At 41.1% G+C, this 13,253-nt stretch overlaps 1 protein-coding gene across 1 annotated transcript; it reads right to left on the bottom strand.

Annotated features, from left to right (window-relative positions):
- Positions 1-5,335: 5,335 nt before the first annotated feature.
- Positions 5,336-9,957, bottom strand: LOC119486086 (G1/S-specific cyclin-D1-like). The gene is made up of 5 exons (XM_037765947.1): positions 9,754-9,957; positions 8,010-8,225; positions 7,375-7,534; positions 6,407-6,555; positions 5,336-6,280 (listed from the first exon to the last, which is right to left on the bottom strand). The coding sequence occupies exons 1-5, from the start codon at positions 9,955-9,957 to the stop codon at positions 6,116-6,118; spliced, it is 894 nt and encodes a 297-aa protein (XP_037621875.1). The 3' UTR covers positions 5,336-6,115.
- Positions 9,958-13,253: the final 3,296 nt, after the last annotated feature.

Raw genomic sequence — 13,253 nt, 5'->3', positions numbered from 1 at the left:
ACACCCAGACTCTTATGTCTGGGTGTCATCCTCGACAGCACACTATCAGTCCAAACTCACATCAATAATGTCACTCGGTTTGCATATTTCCATCTACGTAACATGAATCGCCTTTGTCCGTCCCTCACACCCAACAGTACCGCTATTCTCGTTCACACCCTGGTTACATTGATTACTGTAACGCCCTTCTCTTTGGTCTCCCTCTCAAGACCATTCATAAACTTCAACTGGTCCAGAACTCTGCTGCTCGCATCATCACCAGAACCCCCCTCCATTAATCACATCACTCCTGTCCTTCAGCATCTTCATTGGCTCCCGGTTAAATACCCCATTGATTTCAAGATTCTGTTCCTCACCTTTTAAAGATCCCATATCTTGCTCATTTTCAGGCTCATACTTGAATTTTGTGTTTCTACTAGAACATGTTTACATGCTGTAATGTTCAAAAAACACTTTATTTTCCTCATACTGTCTGCCTGAATATGCCTGTATTTACCCTCTGTCTTAAATGCTCCGTTTTAGCACATTTCGACGGAATTGCAATGGAATTGCAACAGAATTGTGTTGCTAGGCAACAGCTTTGGTTCATGTGTACTTCCTGTCAGTAGATGTTATTTACATTCACTGAAACCAGGAATAAACTGGGACACATTTAGATTGTTTATGTTTAAATCTTAGTAATGGTCAAAATATTGTATATTTGTGACATCACAAATGGTCAAAAATTCTGACAGCTTGTTTCAAATGAAGAGTTTCTGAATACGGGCTGTGTGTATTTCTCTGTGGATAGAGCGTTTCGATACTTTCACAGTATTTATATAGGACTTAAACCTATTTTATCATAAAAACATGAAAATCTCACTTTTTCTTGTATGGACCTTTAAGGCCATCCATAACCTCGCTCCCCGGTACCTCTCTGAACTCCTGCATATCAACACACCCATCCGCACTCTCAGGCCTTCTTCTTCTATCCACCTCACTGCGCCACCCGCCCTGCTTGACTCTCTCTCCACTTTCAAATCTCGTCTCAAAGCACACCTCTTTAAACTGGCATATTCACTTTGATCATTATCCATCTGGTCCCACGAATCTTCTGTACATTTTATACACTGTAAATTTGTTTTGTTAATTTTATTATTTATTGTTACATTGTTATCTATTTTTAACTCTGACTTGTAAGGTGACCTTGAGTGTTTTGAAAGACACCCATAAATAAAATGTATTATTATTATTATTATTATTATTAATAAGTAAGTAAGTTATGTAACAAATGTACGGTAAAATAAGTCAACGTTGGCTTTTGGTTTCACGCGGGCCAAGAACAGCGTCATCAAGTCATCACCTGACTTCCTTACTACTTTGCTACTACCACTACAGGTCAGCGTCGGCAGGTCTCTTCTAAACCCACATCTATGACACTGATAACTGCTGTTAACGGCCATTCAATCGACTGACATGACATTCGAAGCGGGTGCCCCTGGAGGGAGTTTTTGGAGCATGTCACCTTTGATATACATCATTTCTAATAACAAGAGTGGTGGAACCTCAAACTTCCTTATATCTCTGATTTACTGGAAAATATGGATGAGTTTTCTGTTCCTGTATATACTAGAAATGATAAATACTATTCTAAAAGATTAGGAGTCTAACAGCCATGCTAGTGGCTCTGTGAGGCTGCTTTCAGATATACACAACCTGCTAACATGCTCACAGTGACCATGTTATTATGCAGATGTTTAGAAGGTAAAATTCACCATCTAGCTTAATGCTAACATTGGATAGTTATCACTAAACACACACAGTATAGAAATAATATATATAATGTGTGTAGCACACAGTCAGTATGATTCATCATCTGGGGACCATGAATGTCTGTAAAAAATGTCATGTCAATCCACCCAAAAGTTGTTGAGATATTTCAGTCTGGTCCAAAGCGGTGGGCCGACTGACCAACACACTTTTTCTATCCTTAGAGGCATGATGTCACTAGTGTGTCTAATCATGATGTCATTATTTTCAGCCATCCAACTCGTTTCAACATTAACATTCAGTGCAAAGACAGCTGGTGTGTCCATATACTGCTTCTGTCTGTTTTTTTTTCATTTTATCATAGCTTTAAGGCTGTTCAAATCATCTTGGCATCGCATATATCAGCTTGCTCTTGTCTCTTTCTGTAAATTTGAATATTGGAAAAATGCTTCCATATGACGCCTTTTGCTTTGTTTCTTTCCTAAAAAAATCCTGTAAAATTGCACTTTGTTTTAACTTTTGTGGCCAACTACCCCCACATAACAGACCGTTGTTATGGACGCAGCTCTGATGTCGGACTCTGGCAGATTTCTTAAGTAAGTGGCCGTGTAATAAGCGGGATAATGAACAGCTAGTGCGTCACTGTTGTGAAATAAACCCCGACAAGATGCCGCATCGCCCTGCTGAGGTTTATTTCACATCAATGACCAACACTTTACCAGCACATTAGCCCTTACATAACAACAACATAACAACAACAACTCAATACAAAAAAAAGTGTTCCAGCCTTCAGTCTGCGTGATTCTGTGGTTTATAATCAATATATTGATTAATAAATCACTTAGGAAATGACAGTTCTTGATGACAATGACATGCAGGTGTCTGACAGTTTGACTTATGTCCCAGATAACTGCAGTGGTTCAGAACTGTCATTTCACCAGTCACCACATACACCATGTCAGAGTTATTTTATTCATCTATAGTATGTTACACTACTTTGACTTCACAATAAAAGTCCAATAAATCACATTTATTTACTACTACAAAATTCCAGATAGATGAGACATAAACTCTTCATCTTTAGTTAAGAACAAACCTTGTAAAATCATTGATTTCACTGCCCGTATTTTTCTGAAAATAAGGAGCAAAGTCTGTGTTCAGGGTTGCGGAGGGCACTGGCCTCATGAACTAAAACAGTGGCCTACTATCAGGGTCTGAACAAAGACACAAATTATAGCCCAACATTTTAAATTGTAGCTATTGATGGGACTGCATCATACTGTATGATATGATTGCTATGGGTATTATTTTATTTCTATGATATTAATACCTTCATGTCGTTGTAATAGTGTTCTTGTTGCTTTCTTTGTTGGTCATTTCATCATGTGATGGAAGAAACTTCCGGTGTATTTTCTATATAAAGTTCCAGATGTAATCAGTGTGTTTTTTATTATTTCTGGTCTGATGAAGACTCTTTGAGATCAAAAGCAGATCTTCTTTTAAAAAGTCCAACAATGATGTTAAGGTTGAAGTAACAAAGTGACGTGGGAATCATGACTCTTGCTTGATGGTAAAGGAGGAAATAGCGTGACATTGTTAAAGAATAACTAACTCTGCAGAAGGGGAACGTCAGAGTGGATGGATGAGTAAAAAAAAAAACTGTCAGACTTTGACCACTGTTGACAATAGACTTCTGTTCACTTCCTGTCTCCTAACCACAGTCAAAGCTGGTTTCTTTGAATCGTGCCCACAACTTTCGCTTAACCAAGTAATTTAAACCCAACCCATGTTATTTCTCTGAGTGCCTAAAACTAACACTACCTTGATCACAGCATTGCCAGACGATAATTAACAGTGATTTGTAACATTCTTCAGAAGATACTGGTCCTGCTGATAACGGCGTCAGATATGCCTCACAGGTCAGAGTTCACCCTTGTTCAACTTTGACCGAGCCGATGGGTTCGTTCAGCCAATAGAGACACTGATGCACTGTTTGGATTTCATTTGAAATTAGCCTAAACAAACATCACCAACAGGCTTTAAGAGTGTTATCAGATTTCCTTTAATTCATCTTCATCATTCCGTCCCAACACACAAAAGCACCAAAATGGGGCTTAACCTGATACAAGCTTATGTCATGAGGGCAATACCCTAAAAAAAAAAAAAAAAGAAAGTTCATCATACCACTATGTACTGTAGGTACATCAGTTTGTTGTGGCTCCTCTATTTAAGAAGCTAAATATTAGTACCTTCAAGGACCATTGCTGGTAATGGTAATAGAGAAGATTTTAGCTGTAAAGTCAGGTGATATGAAATAATAAATAAAGTAGTGCACCTGATATCTTACTTTACAAAATGAGTACCGCTTTATCCCTTTTTCCCCAGAGAACAGAAAGACTTGCTGTGCGGTTGAAAAACTGACAAATAGTTAATTATTAGATCAAATAACCAGAGAGAATAACACCCAGGTGAAGGTAGGAAATAGCGTCGCGTTATTCAACATTTCTTTGAGGTGGAGAGCAAAACGCTTCTTCTATCATTACAGTCTTCCCACGTATAATCCCTTGTAACGCTTTAGACAGTTACTGTGCCTTTTTTTGCTTCTGATGTGCACAGGAAATGCAATGTGACGTGTGGCCCAAGCCTAATGAAAGTCACGTCAGAGATCCTTGCTCTTGATCAGATGATACAATCCAAAACTGAGAATGATATGTGGTGGCTACTGCATCCCAAATAACTGACTTCCCTCTAGTGGTGGAAGACAGGCACTACACGGCATCACATTAGAACAGTGGTTTCAGTTTGGCAGTTTACAACACGTTTCTCTTTGTGCCGAGTGATCCCATCTTATGACGGCTTCCATATGGTATCATTTATTAGCCAAATACCGTCTCAGATCAGCACCCTCAACCTCACTGATAATTACTGATGATGTTATGTGGATACCATTGTTCATTTTTTTTGGCAGTTGGCAATCATGACTTGAAGCAAACATTACAGCTCATACTGTAAACTGTGTCAAACTGTTTTTTTTTTTTTTTTTAACCGTTTGGTTGTCCATTACAGCACTAGTAATCAACTTCTTACTTCACATGTTGGCCAGCGCTCGTGTTTATCAAACAGAAATTGCGTGTTAACAGCGACACCTGTGGCCGTTAAGTCAACGGAAGTCAGCGTCCTGTTGCTCGCTCTACATAGACATGAACGAGCATCGCTCAAAACAGTGAGGCGACACACGTCAGCTAAAACCACAATATCACTCTATATTTCAGCTGCTTGGCAGTAATGTTAGCTGACCAAACAAAGGTCTCTCCATGAATCAATGCTGATACTGTTTTCCTGCTTCAGCCTCCCGACAGCGTTCAGAAGGAACAGGGGAGACACCGCAACCCCGGTCGGGAGGCTGCAGCAGGAAGGGTTTACACTGTTTTGCAAGACGCTCTTCACTAGATATAACTTTGCGGTTTTGGCGCTTCTGTGTAGTTTGTGTTGGAACAGCGTAGCCACACGCGAGCGCGCATGGGACACCGACCCGCACTGATTTATACGTGTAAGAAGTTACAAACAGTACCTTTAAAAAATGTTAAAATAAAGACAGGTCTCTTAAATTGGCCAAGGACACACACCTTCAAAAGACATGTTTTAAAATGACTGTATAATGCAGTATAGGTAATATATATCACATGGAATGTGAAGGAAAACGTATAATACAGAATGAGCTTGTTTCCCGCTGCCGCACCCTAGTAAATCTCCAAATGCACATTTAATAGGATGTAACACCACGTTGTGTTTCCATTTGATCACTAAAGAGCTTCTCTAACACTTCACCGTCAGTAGAAATGGGTTGCTTGATAAATCTCTTATAGTTTACTTTCAGAAAATGACTCTTCTACCTTCTTGTGTAAATCAAACTTTTGATAAATACAGGCCCAGGAACGTCTAAACGCACCAATTAGTCTCTGTCTCTGAGGCTACACAGTTTGAATGTGAGAGGAGGCGTGGGTACAGACGGGCCTTGAAACAACCCTTTGGTGGGTTCTTAGCCGTTACCCACACTTTAACAGACATTACTCTCTCAGCCATTCCTTCAGCATTAGCTGAATTCCAGTATTACGGTCGTCAATGTTCTGGACGTGATGGTGTCCGCATCTCCTTCTGGTCCCCGCCACAGTGTATACTGGACTTCATATGAACAGTTCCGATACGCCGTTGAGTCCAGTTTCTTGTGAACGTCCCAAAATACACACCACATCATGGGAAACTTAGCCACGTGTGTGTTTTTGTGTTTGTCAAAAAGATGACCATCCACTTCCATCAGTTCAACCTGCTTCTCTTTTCTATCCAGCAGCATGACTGGCAGCACTCATCAGATGTTTATGTCCCGGACATCTGTGGGTGTAGTTGAGAGGTCCTGCTCCTCACTGATGTTCTTAGTTTCCATGGTAGCAGCCGAGTGTTGCGGTTGCTGTGCCTGTCTGAGACTGGTTTCAAGCAGCGACTCGATTTGCTCCTGACACGCCCGGAGACAGTCCTGAAGAGAGAGAGAGAGAGAGAGAGAGAGAGACAGAGTTCAGGTTAGTTCAGTGAGTGTCAGTGATCTTAGTTCAGTGAGTGTCAGAGCATGTGTGCTAATCATGTCCTGGACAGATGTACCCACCGGGTCACTCCTGATGGTCTGTGCCAGCTGTTCAGTCAGTTTCTGAGACATCGTGGCATTGCCCACCATTCTCATCTGTAGGCCCTCCACTGCTGCCACCATGCTGCCTGCTGCTACCATAGATGGAGGGCTGGCGATAAATTTTACATCTGCAAAGCATCATAATGGAACTTCATGTTAATATGGCACATTTTAAAATAGCGAGTGACAATAAAGAGAACCAAATAAGAACCAAAACATTCAAAATTCAAGAGTCAAAGATATTTATTTAAAGCTTCAGTAGGCAGTATATTTTTGGCATCTTTGGGAAAAAATTCCACAATAACCTTTCAGTATATTGTAATTCAAGTGTTCTGAGAGAAAACTAGACTTCTGCTCCTCCTCATGGCTCTGTTTTCAGGCTTTAAAAAAATCGAATCCGTGACGGGAGACTTTGACCAATCACAGGTCATTTTGAGAGAGCGTTCCTATTGGCTGTGCTCCGGTCATGTGACCGGAACTTGGCGTTCCTTCACCAGATTTCACAATGGCGGCGGCGTCACAAACTTTCTCATTTTACAGCTAAACCGTGCACTACAAGATGATTCTGAAAACATTTGAGGAGAGAAATAGGCATTAACGTAACATAATATTAATTCATATTTGATCAGCGCTGCCTAGTTTGACCGTTTGGTCGGAGTTCGCGAGTGATTGACAGCCGGCTCTCATAGACGGCAGCTGGACAGCAGACCTCAGATCAGCTCTGACTGGTTGTTTTCCTCCGGTCTGTGAAATTTTGCACATGCCGTAAGGAGCACCGAAGGACACATGATTTTTTTCAGGTTACTTGTTTCATGTACTACTGACATGATACAGCGACTGCTTTATAAAAAATAAGTTTTTTTGTTGTTTTTTTTAAATCATATTTGCTCAAATCTTTCCTACTGCAGCTTTAAATAAAAACACAAGTCATGTAGTCCCATGCATACCTGTGGCACACAGAGCCACAAAGGTCTGAGCGTGCTTCCTGAGTATGGGCCGGTTGTCTCTCCTGACAGGCAGCTGAGACAGGAAGTGGTCAATGAAGTCGAGAGGGGTCACTGAAGCCAGGTCCCACTTCAGCTTGTTCAAAACCAGCAGCTCCATTTGCTGTGTGGGCAGAGAGAGAGGGGACAGAAGGACAGGTTCAAGTGTGATCCTAGCAGACAGATGCAGGGATTAACAAAGATGGGGATGGAGTGCTTTTTGTCTACTTGTGGGGATTTTGGGCTTTAAGGTGGCACAGCAGTAAAGGTCAGGGGGGTCATCAAAACCATTAGGAATCTTCATCTGGGGACCATGAATGTCCACAGTGAACTTCATTTTTTTTTTTCAAGATACTTAGTCATTGAAAAGAAAACTATTAGAAATCCTCCCCTAGGGAGCATAAAATCCATACCAATCTGGCCAGTAGCTGCTGAGATATTGTGATCTGAACAAAAGCATGCAGACACATGGACGGAAAAAATAACGAAGCCTTCATGCAAAGAATTTGCATCTATTATTTGTAGAAATAAAATTATTTGAGTTTCTCAAAGAATCGTTTCAGCCCTCATCCCCATGAAGACAAAGCGTGGCGACCTACCAGCAGCTGAGTAGGTGCGATGGAGTTGTCGGTGTAGATGCACAGTTTCTCTGCAGTGAGAGGGATCGTTTCCTTCAGTTTGGATGCCAGGAACATGCAGGCAGCTCCCAGTAACTGCAGGTGGCTCTTCTTGGTGGGTTCCACTGACAGGAAGCGGTCCATGTAGTTCATAGCCAGAGGGAAAACCTCCTCCTCACATTTCTGCTCCTCACACACCTGCACACACAAACCAGACAACAATACCATTAAATACAGTTTCTTCGTCAATGTCATTATAATAAAAATAATAATAATATATAAATCCCCAACTAGCCCATGAAATAAGGAATAATCCCACTGCTTTATTCATTTAACATTAATTATTTTTAGCTATTCTCAGATGGATATCGTTGTTTGATGTCAACTGGGCAGAGCATGGCAGAGTTTAGTCATTTATGTCATGACAATAAGAAAATCATAAAATGTACAGAAAAAAAATGTACAAACTAAATAACCAGAACAATTTCATTAATACAATTAACAATTTAAGTCATTACCAACTCAAATCAAACATTGCTGGTGGCAGCTTCACTAATATGACGATCTGTTGCTTTTTTCTTGTTTTCAACCTTTCAGCAAAAAACAGGTAAGGCGGCAAATATAATGATATATATTCCAGTTTGTATGTACTCGGATGTATTTCTTGTTGATATGGCCATACTAAAAAGGTAACAGGAGGATGCATTTCTTTTTCAGTAGTGGGAAGCAATTGCAACATTAAAAAAAAGTAGCCCATGAAGAAAGCACCAGAAACCTCACTTATCCTCAGTGGAATGCTTTAGTCATTACACCACTAACATCTACTAGGTTGAACAGCTTCAAGCAATAAGACTGCAATAAAAAAAAATGGTTATGCTCCCTGATGTACAGTAGGTGTCCCTGTACTGTCTGATATACAGATCCTTACTGTAGGACATGGAGCCTTAATAGAGGTACAACTGGAGAAGTCCCTCACGTTCAGCCCCCCCCAACACAAAGGCATCGCGTGCTCTAACAGCTTCACAAATGTTTAACTATAATCTATTTGAACCCTCCGTGGATTTTAATTTTAATTCAACTCAATTAAGTTCAGCTGGCATGTGAGCCCATGGACACAGTTCATAATAGTAACAAAGTAACGTAAAGGAGGTGTTTGTTAAAGACTACTTTCAACTCCATTAACGTAAAGTAGGCTGATTAACATCCGACACACGACAGCGCTCTACACAATATATCTACATTATATATCTACATTATGGACCATGCAGTGTCATGCCCATGGTGAACTTATTATTATGCATTTATTATGTATTTGATAGCAACTCTAGTACGTTAACGTTACTCCATTGAAAACCACTGAAAATACCAAAATGCAGCTTGTTTATCAACGAGGCTGCATCAGATAGCCTGAGAGGCAACTCGGAGTCTTTAGGAGGAAAGTTAAAGTTACAACTTCAGTTAGATTTCTTTCACCTTTAAAAATAATGCATAAACCTTCAATTCCCCTTTTTCCAGTAGTGGTGCTAGTGAGCAGTCTGGATGCACACTAACATAACTCCTACAGTCGGGATTTGATAGCAAAGTTAGGTTGGAAGTTAGCTTCAGCAGCAGCTCTCAGTGACTCACACAAAGAGCTGCTGGTACCAGCAGCAGCAACAACTTCACAGATAAGCAGAGGAAGTTAACGTGGTTCTCTTTGTACAACATGATATTGACTTTAACTCACCTCCAGCATCCAGGTGGCCACTATCCTCCTCATGTACGGAGCGATCTCTCTCTGGACGCATTTGAAGTAGTTGGCAGCGGGCAGGTACTTGTCCTCAGCCCGCAGCAGAGCGCTCAGCACCCGGTCATTCAACAGGTTGGCGTCCCGGTAGGCCCTCCGGACGGCCGGCCGGTCCAACTCACAGCACAACAACTGAGGATCCATTCAGTCCGCCTTAGTGTCTCTGTGGTGACCAAACCTTTAAACTAGCTTCGATTTAGAAGACAACAACAACAGCTCATGAGCCTCTCCACATGTTGATGACTAAATGATCTTCTGTACTCTCTGGAGAATATGACCAGCTGGAGTTACCAGTATGAACTGTTATATGAGTTAAATGTAGTTCATTAATTGTTTCTTGTTTGTCCCCGTTGTGTCAGTTTGTTCCTTTTCCTTTCAGTAACTTTCTTTTGTTGCAGCAGACAGACTCAGAGGACAAAAGCAGAGCAGAGCAGCAGTTATTCCTCCGGCCATGTGGAGACCGTTTACCTGCTGCGCTGCTTTATCAGCGGAGCGCGTCACCACTATTAGCATAAAGTGACGACGCATCCGGCCAAAAAATGTCAAAATAAAAGAGCACAACATTTTCCATTTTCAGCAATCGTCAATCACACCAATACACCATATTTAAAAGGTGAAAAAACAAAAATACCCACATTTCCATTTATTTCTTTAGTGATATCTAACCATGTAGATGATAACAGTGTTTTGAAATATCAAACACTGGAGGTGAAGAGCCTGTGATGTCATTGCTGTTGCTGAAATTATTTAGAAATTACATTGAAAAAGTTTGGGCTATTTCATAAGATTCATACTGGTGACTTTCAATGACTAGATGTATGATGTTACCTTAATATGATTAAATACAGTACCATACTACTGTATATATAAGGCAAATATTGATGCATATGACATGGATAGAACATGAAGTAGTCAGTGATTAAATTGTATGGAGAGAAATGTTACTTATTGTAACTACTGTTAAACTAGAAACTATCCTGCTCTTATTTTAATGTAGGAAGTAATTTAGGCTACTTCCTGTAACTTGATTCTGAAACTCATAGACACACACAGAGAAAGAGAAAGAGAGAGAGAGAGAGAAAGAGAGAGAGAAAGACCCAACATACCAAAAGATTAAAATGAAAGCTTCAAAAAAAGAGAGAAAAAACAAGCAGGCAACATTCTGAGATCAAGAGGGAGAGTATTACACAGTGTATTACAGTATTACACAGTTTATTACAGTATTAAACATTTCTAATAGAATCACAGACTGATACTTTGATGAGTAGATGCTGGGTTACTCTCACCCAGAGGTAGAACTAAAAAAGAAAAGACATCACACCAGACAGCCACCACACCACTTAAACTTGGAGATGTATTATTCTCTCCTATATGTACCTTAAAGATTGTGTTAATATTTTTGGACCAATTATTGGCCCAGCTTACTTCATACAGATATAAAAACATACAACAGTAATTACTTGGATATATTGGCATTACTTCAGTATGGAATGCTGATCTGAAAAGTTACGGACAGGCTATCGATTGGAAGAGAATATGGACACATGTTTTTTGAGTGTAATTCAGTTAAACAGTTTTGGAGTCAAGGGATTGATATAGTATCCAATATCACCGGGGTTCAGATACCGTGTCTCCCAAACATTGCTGAACGATGATTCTTCTTTTATTTCATTAAATCATCAGATCTTTTGGGGGTTTCTTTGGCTGGTTTAACTGCAACCAAAAAAAAATCCTTACCACAAGATGGATACCACCACATCCTCTATTTATTAATCAATGGATATCTTTCTTTCATAATGTATTAGTCTTAGAACTGTCAATTGCATCTGTAAACAATATTAAAAGAGAAACATTAAAGAGGGTTAGGGTTAGAAGAGCTGCCGACTGGGTGATATCCTCTATGGATAATGATTGTATATGTATATTTCGATATGTGGAAGAGCGAGTATGATACACTCCAATATACTAGTGTACAATTAGGATATTGCCATATTAATTTGCATGTGACTAGATGAACTATGATTGAAAACAAAAAGAAGCTCTTCCTGTAATATCTGTAAACTGATAAAAGGAGTGGGGGGTGGGAGGCTGAGTGGGAAAGGGCAAGGCTCCTTGCTCCTCTTTGTGTTTTGTACCTGTAGGGGACGGGTCTACAGTGAGTTTCGTCCACCATGACTGTGTGTGGGACGGGTCTACAGTGAGTCTCGGTCGCCATGACTGTGTGGGGGACGGGTCTACGGTGAGTCTCGGTCGCCATGACTGTGTGGGGGACGGGTCTACGGTGAGTCTCGGTCGCCATGACTGTGTGGGGGATGGGTCTACGGTGAGTCTCGGTCGCCATGACTGTGTGGGGGACGGGTCTACGGTGAGTCTCGGTCGCCATGACTGTGTGGGGGACGGGTCTACAGTGAGTCTCGGTCGCCATGACTGTGTGTGGGACGGGTCTACAGTGAGTCTCGGTCGCCATGACTGTGTGGGGGACGGGTCTACAGTGAGTCTCGGTCGCCATGACTGTGTGGGGGACGGGTCTACAGTGAGTTTCGGCCACCATGACTGTGTGGGGGACGGGTCTACAATGAGTCTCGGCCGCCATGACTGTGGCGAAGAAGCCAGTCAGAGGCGCAAATCAAAGCGGAAACAAATTCAAAATGCTTCATCAATGAATTTGTGAATAAAAGACGACACCAAAGATGCTAAGCTCAGAATTTAAAGGGGAACTACGTCCATTTTCTAGATTCATACATATTATTCCCATGGTCTGAGACAGTCCAAAAATATTAGTAAACATGAACAACTCCATCCCAAGCGCTAAAACTCAAATTTGTGATGTCATCAAGTATAAAGTATGGATGCATTCATTGTCTATGGAGCAGCTCCAGACTTTATACCCTATGACATCACTAGTTTGAGACTTACTTCTCTGGTCTCTGGCTTTGAGAGAGAGGAGCTCATGTTCACGACTATTGAATGAACTTTCCTAGGCCATGGTGCACGCTGGGATATGCTCCAGCGACCCATGAGCCTAAGATTGGTAGAAAATGAAATTCACAGACTTTTACTATCTTAAGAACTGATGTAATCATCATGGCTCTGCCGTGTGCAGTGCACGCTAAAATCTCTCAGCCCTTGTCTCACACAGAGAGATCTACAGTCTGGAGACGACAAATGTCTTGACTTCAATGTTGTAGATGGCCTCGGGAAAGAGACGGAGACAGAAATCTATGTAGCCATGTCTCTCTCTGTCTGTGAGTGTGACCTTTGACCTCAGTTTCTCGGTTTGGCCGGGTCCAGGGTCATACTCTGGACACGACATACAATAGCAGTGTATAGACTCTATTGATACATCGTGATTGATCCCTCTTACAATAGAGACCGATCTGTGGTGATCAGCTTCGCTAGCCTTCTGCTATGTCGTCCATTAATGCTGCTGGACGGGCTTT

Source organism: Sebastes umbrosus, chromosome 4, assembly GCF_015220745.1.
Source record: "Sebastes umbrosus isolate fSebUmb1 chromosome 4, fSebUmb1.pri, whole genome shotgun sequence".
Taxonomy (NCBI): Eukaryota; Metazoa; Chordata; class Actinopteri; order Perciformes; family Sebastidae; genus Sebastes; species Sebastes umbrosus.
The sequence above is the reverse complement of the archived record's forward strand: the minus strand, read 5'-3'. Positions and strand labels throughout refer to the sequence as shown.